A 6,363-nucleotide genomic window follows, 5' to 3' on the forward strand; every position below is an offset into this window, starting at 1 on the left:
TAATCGGAATGACCTTGACTGAACTCCACGTAAGTGCAGAACAAGGCCATATATACTGCATATGCTGTATGCACTCACACACATGTACATGCACATGCACACACACACACACACACCAAGTCTTGAGGGATACCTTGGTTATAATAACACATCTATGGACCCATAGGTCCTGCTGAACTGTTAAGGCATGCAGTAAAACTGTCCTGTAGGACACTCAAGCCATTCAGATACCATGTGTAAGGATAATCTTGAGAGTGGAACAAATCTCTTTTGTGAACCATTTCAGATCTAAGTGCATAATATTTGTGGGAAACATGAGATTTAGCTTCTTGGAGCAGATGTCATGCATTTTGATGAGACGCTTGTATTCCCGAAGTTGCTCTTCCTGGAAAAAGTGATCTGTAAGCTGATGACAAAGAGAACACGGAGCTCGTCCAAAACAGTAATACGTCTGCCTGTGTTTGCTATGGGCAGTTTTGTGTGCTTTCGAAGCAGATTGGAACGGTTTCAAAACCACAGGAGGAAGGGGGACGAGCACCGGGACAGATCAGAAACTCCACTCATGCTTTCAGCCCCATTTTATAACATATATTTATAAAGGTTCACAGAGCATTTCAGTTTTTCACAGAAACCCAGATACTGAGAATATACACTTAGAAGAGGGCCATTTTGCAGTAGCCAGCAGTGCCGTACAGTAGAGCCTGCAGGTCAGACTCTTCTTTGCTTTCAGAGCAGAGTACCACAAGTAGCATTTTATCAGAGCATTGCGAGTGAATAGCATGACTCACCTCTTGTCTGACCCCAGTGTCTGATCTCAGATCAGCTGTAAGCAGGTGGCTCGGGCTGGCGCGCTGCTGGCCGCGGCCCAGGCAAGGTGGCCGTGGAAGATAACCCCTGGTCTGTAGTGTCTCTGTTAGCTCTGTGGCTGCTGCCGCCGAGATAGGAGCAGCATCACCAGGAGCTCGGACTGAGGCAGAAGGGATACAACACCACAGAGTACCAGAGCTCTCTCTGCTACCTCAGTGATTCTGATATCATCTGTGCATAAAATATGGGAAGCAAGGTCTTGGCTCTGTGTGAGATTATATTAATGTGTAATTCTTTGTGTGTGTGTGTGTCTGTGTGTGTGTATGCACAGACATGCAGACTGCTGACTGGGAAAGCATGAGGCTGAAAAACCCAACCGAAGACTCAGCTCAGACTCACAAGCTCAGAAGGGAGGAAGAGGAGGAGATGGATAGCGATCTTACATACGGAGAGGTGGAGCAGAGATTGGCTCACCTACAGGAGCACCTGAACAGGTAGCAGAGTTGGACCTGAGCCAGACCAGAGCCTGACTCATCTGCTCACACCCTTACTAAGGGTGACTGTCATGGTGTCGATCTGAATTTGTAAACTTTTTTAAAAATAATTTTCACTCAGTGTTAAACTGCGAAATAAATACATGACCCAAATATGCTGCTACTTTTCCCATCAAAGTGAGAAGGTAGTAGACTGCAAGGTGAAAACCAGCTTTTAAGCTGACAGCCTGTTTTCAGTACTGATGACCCTACAGAAGGATTGTGTATCTAAAAACGTCTATACACCCTCATATCGTTCCTGCCCAGCAAATTCGTCATTGCACTGGGTTATCGCTCATCTGCGCATAAACCTCACACTCACTTGACAAAACAGGCTGAGCTCAGCAATACTGACACTGAGCCCCCCCCCCCCCCCCCCCCACACACACACACACACACATGCACACACTTATGCACACGAACTCACACACACACACACACACACACACACACACACACACTAGTAGCGGCAGACTTTGCAGACTTACAGCAGGTGGTATTTTTAGCTGAATTGCTGGCAGAGAGGGAAAGAGGCATCAGGCTGCAGAAATCCAGCACCAGCTGAGCTTCACATCTCTGCTCTCCATTACAGATCCGCACTCTGATCTCACTTTCTCTCTCTCTCACTTTCTCTCACTCTCTCTCTCTCTCTCTCTCTTTCTCGTCCTCTCTTTCTCCCTAAAACTATCTATCTGTTACAGAACAAAGAATAGTGAAAAAAATGACACACATCTATTTCCTCTATACTACAAGTACCTTTGAACAAGATGTTGATGGGCCAGAGATGGGATAGAGATAAATCTCTTGGTCCTGGGACTTGGAAAGACTCCTTCTCTGTCGCAGAGCTCCGGAGGGAATGGCCTTTTAATGACTAGAAAGAAACTATAAACTCATTCAAATATATCTACTGTTTGATTAAAAATATCAGTATATTGCATTATGCATTTGCATAAGGTCGCCATAAAAACACAGGCTCCCTCTAGAGTTAGATTTCAGTTCCTACAGCACAAATGTTTTTTGCTTTTTACATGGCACATCAAACCTTTTAGGGCCGATTTCACAGATGTGGATTAAGCCTGGTCCTGAACTAAAGGAGTTGTGTGGTTGAATCAGAATGGTAATCTCACTGTCTCTCACTGAGGATTGTGTTGTGCCCAGACTGGAGTCTCAGATGACGTCCGATATCCAGACAATCCTACAGCTGCTGCAGAGACAGGTGTCTGTGGGCCCGCCTGCCTACAGCATGGTCGCAGCCAGCCAGGACTACCGGAAGCCTGCAGCCAGAGTGCAATCTGGAGCTGCAGTTGGCACCAGCCAAACCCTCAGGCCACCCCCACAGGTACATTGCAGCTTACATGCCGCGCTTGGCACACAAGGATGGACAGGCCTGCCAGGATAAAGGCAGAATCAGAATTCTTATTAACAGTGACAAGGCTCTGTAGGGTATAGGGTATTGTAATAAAGAATACCTCCCAAGCAGATGATGGATTTGCTTTTCTAAGATACCTGTCTTTCTCAAGAAAAAGGAAAAAAAACCAACAATGTTTCAGGTTCTATAGTGTTTTTGTTTACACAGTTTTGCAAGTGGAACGTTGGTAAACTGTCCTGTTCATAATGTTCACTTAGCTGCTGACTCAATATTTTCTAAAATCCCTTATTACTCAGTTTCCAAAAAGTGTAGGCAACAGAGATCCATTCACTGAAACGTTTTTAGCAAGTTTATTGCCATTGATATCATCCAGTCTGTTTTCAGATGGTCAAAATTTTATTGTTTAAAAAAATGCTTTCTCTGGCTTTCACTGGTATTGCCTGAAAGTAAAGTGACTTTGGGTATAAAATGGAAATTAATAAAAGTAATATCCAGAATGATAAGTTCTTCAGCAGAGTGAAGGCTTACATGGAGTCCAAAAACTCAGTGTCAGTCTTGGTTCGTACATCTTGGCCCATGCCCAAAGTCTCAAGTTTAGACCCAGCTCACCCAGGGTCTCTCTCCAAACAGACGCAGGAGCCTGCCCATCTCCACGGCCCCCCAGCACCCCAGGCTGTTCTCTCCAACCAGCAGCATTCCAAATCACTTCTTCCGATCCACCTCTACTCGCCTCCCAAGATGCCCACGAGCAGCAGTACAGCCGTGGATCTCCACAGGCCCCTGTCTGACCCTGCGCTGCCAAGAAGTAGCATCAACTCCCATCCGTGACAATGGGATTTGTCACTTCCATATCCTAGGGGCTGAGGGTTGCCTCTTTCAGGCTAAAGGAACCTAGAACATTGGATCATACTTGTAGCTGCAGGGAGAATACCAACGAGCTCTGAATTCTAAGGCCCATAACAGAATACTGAAGGCTGGGTCTATAATGGGTCTAGAATTATAAAGGCTTTATCCATGGGGCTGAATATTTCGTTTGGTTTGTTATGAAGGCTCCATAGCTTCCCTCACGTGACCACTGGCCTCTTCTGCAGGTTTTGTTGCTTGCCTGGCCTGCTGCAGGCAGATAAGCAGCAGACCTCAAGGACTCAGGGTCTGGTTTGTGACTGCATCATAAATTGCCTAGTATTGGGGGGTTCCAATCTCTGCTCCATCATGCTTCATCCTCCCAATATAAATTCTACTGCTGTATCCCCTCAGACCTGCCCAGCTTCTTGTACTGGAACCATGTAGCAATGGGGCCTTTTGCAAGGTCTAAGATTCTTAATAGCGTTACACTATTCCAAGTGCTGTAAAATTATTTACTGTACGCGCAACATTCCTGCAAGTGTCCGAGACATTGTAGCCGTTTACCATCTGGGTTTGCAGTTGCATAGCCCTCTTAAAGAGAGTTTGGCAGTGAGAGTTCGCCATATGGGAGCAAATGCAGCGACTATGTTGACATGCTTACAACACACTCCCGCATTTCAGGTTGAGCCGCATGAGGTGGGTCATTGTTTGTAAGAAAGTGCATGTCTGGAAGCATTGCCTGTTGCATGCTTACTGCAACATACTAGAAAGCAAGTATGATTCTGGCATGTTTAATGTTCACATTGTCCCTAACTTTATTGGGTCACTTTTAATTTGCACATGATTATGCTAGCTAGAACCAAATTATGGGACTATTCTGATGACCAAAGCTTTGGTATCATACCATCCATTTTCAAATGTAGCTCTGAATATGTATGCATATTTCAATGTTATTTTAACAACTACTGTAAAACAATTATACCTGATCTCTGATTTAGTTTCCACAACAACAAAGTCACTTTGTTTTCCAAACCAACTTCTGGTCAGAATAATAATGTCTGAAATGTGGGACATTTACATATATTACCTTCCATTGCAAATTTTGGCAGCAATAAACAACGAGGCTTATATATTTCTTATTTCACACATTTGAATTTGAAAGATTTTATGTGGAGTTTTGGCAGAATTGTCAAAGACGTTTAATGGGCTAAAATGTCTCACAGTGCATATTCCTTAATGTGTGGAGTAGCCCACATTGCAGTTTAGTGTAAACCCTGTGAGGGATTTTACAAAAGAAATTGTGTTTTAGAAGATTTTGCATCTGCAGCAAAATCTTCCTATATCATTATCTCTTGGTCCAACAGACATTTAAAAAAACAGTGTGTGAGAGTTACAGCACTGAGCAAGGTTTTACACCCATTCAAAACCACCAAATCTAAGGCTGTTTCATGACATTTCGTAATATATCAGACACCTGACAGTATATGAGTAACACAAGCATTTTGACAAGCTATCTCGTAATACATAGTTACTTGCTGGATCAAGTGTCGTAAAGAAAATATTTCTTTTAAGCACCAATAGAAGGGTAGCTTGTGTTTTTGGGAGGGATAGCTTGCCTCTTTAATCTTCTGACATACAACTTCTTTTCATCTGAGAAAAATACATATACCACTGAACATAAGCAATTACCTACAGGCAATGAAAATGAGAGTGTGCGCCAGTTGATAGAACATAGAAAATTGCAGACTTTTGCACAGATTATCCAAACTTGTACACAACACCCACTTTTTAACCAAGTGTGTTTGACAGGGTTTTTTTAATTATTTTTATTTTAATTTATTTTTTACACATTTTTAAGGTTACCACCATATATTTTGTACACTGCAACACTATAAAGATTATTTGAATGTGTCAGTTATTTAATGAATTGAATTGAAATTATATATATATATATATATATATATATATATATATATATATATATATATATATAGAGAGAGAGAGAGAGAGAGAGAGAGCACACTTGCTTTAGATTCCTAATTGTATAAATGATTAATAACTGTAAATTGTATAAATGAATACAATACATGAATAAAGAATCCTGAATATACTGATGTGAGTGTCCTGTTCTTTATAAATAAGATGAATATTAATACAACAAACACACATGGGCTGTAAAACATCTACATACCACTGTGTGGCAGATAAAGATAAATCATCTCAGAACCTTCTTTTCTACATTAATTGTGAAATTGCAGCCTGTAAATTAATGTGAACAATAAGGGGAAAGATTTAGGGAAAAAATAGAATAAACTGATTACATACGTGTGCACACCCCCTAACTGTTGTAGCATATTTAGATTTCATTGTGGCATACAGTCTTGCCATTTTTACCATGTTTCCTTGCAAAAGCATTCTAACTCTCAAATGGGCTGGAAGTCTCCTGTTTACAGCCGTCTTCAGGTAACCCAGTGGATTTATGATTGTATTTAATTATTGTCTCTGACTGGGCCATTCTAAAATCTTGATCTTGCTTTGGTGAACTTATTCCTTTGTTGTCATTTTGAAAGGTGAAATGCCTCTTCGTCCTGAGTTTTATTAAAAACCTTAAGGGCTTGCAGCAACATTGACTAGTATTTGGTGCTATTCATACTTCCCTCCAGCCTGATAAAAGCCACAGCTCCAGCTGCTGTAAAGCAGACCCAACCACGATGCTGCTAACTCCATGCTTCAGCTTGGAGATGCTGTTCATTTGGTGATGTGCTGACCATAACACTTTATTCCACATGATTTTTGGAAATTGATGTT

The 6,363-nt window shown here is 42.0% G+C and overlaps 1 protein-coding gene across 1 annotated transcript in view; it reads left to right on the plus strand.

Annotated features, from left to right (window-relative positions):
- LOC113577541 (potassium voltage-gated channel subfamily H member 7) overlaps nt 1-5,446 on the plus strand; it is a 41,687-nt gene extending 36,241 nt beyond the window's left edge. The window contains exons 14-16 of the mRNA XM_027010251.2: nt 1,139-1,301; nt 2,499-2,679; nt 3,340-5,446. Coding sequence (XP_026866052.2) covers nt 1,139-1,301; nt 2,499-2,679; nt 3,340-3,537 — 542 coding nt within the window. The 3' untranslated portion in view covers nt 3,538-5,446. The remainder of the gene's footprint in view (nt 1-1,138; nt 1,302-2,498; nt 2,680-3,339) is intronic.
- The last annotated feature ends 917 nt before the right edge of the window (nt 5,447-6,363 follow it).

This window comes from Electrophorus electricus, chromosome 2, assembly GCF_013358815.1.
Source record: "Electrophorus electricus isolate fEleEle1 chromosome 2, fEleEle1.pri, whole genome shotgun sequence".
In the NCBI taxonomy this organism is placed as follows: Eukaryota; Metazoa; Chordata; class Actinopteri; order Gymnotiformes; family Gymnotidae; genus Electrophorus; species Electrophorus electricus.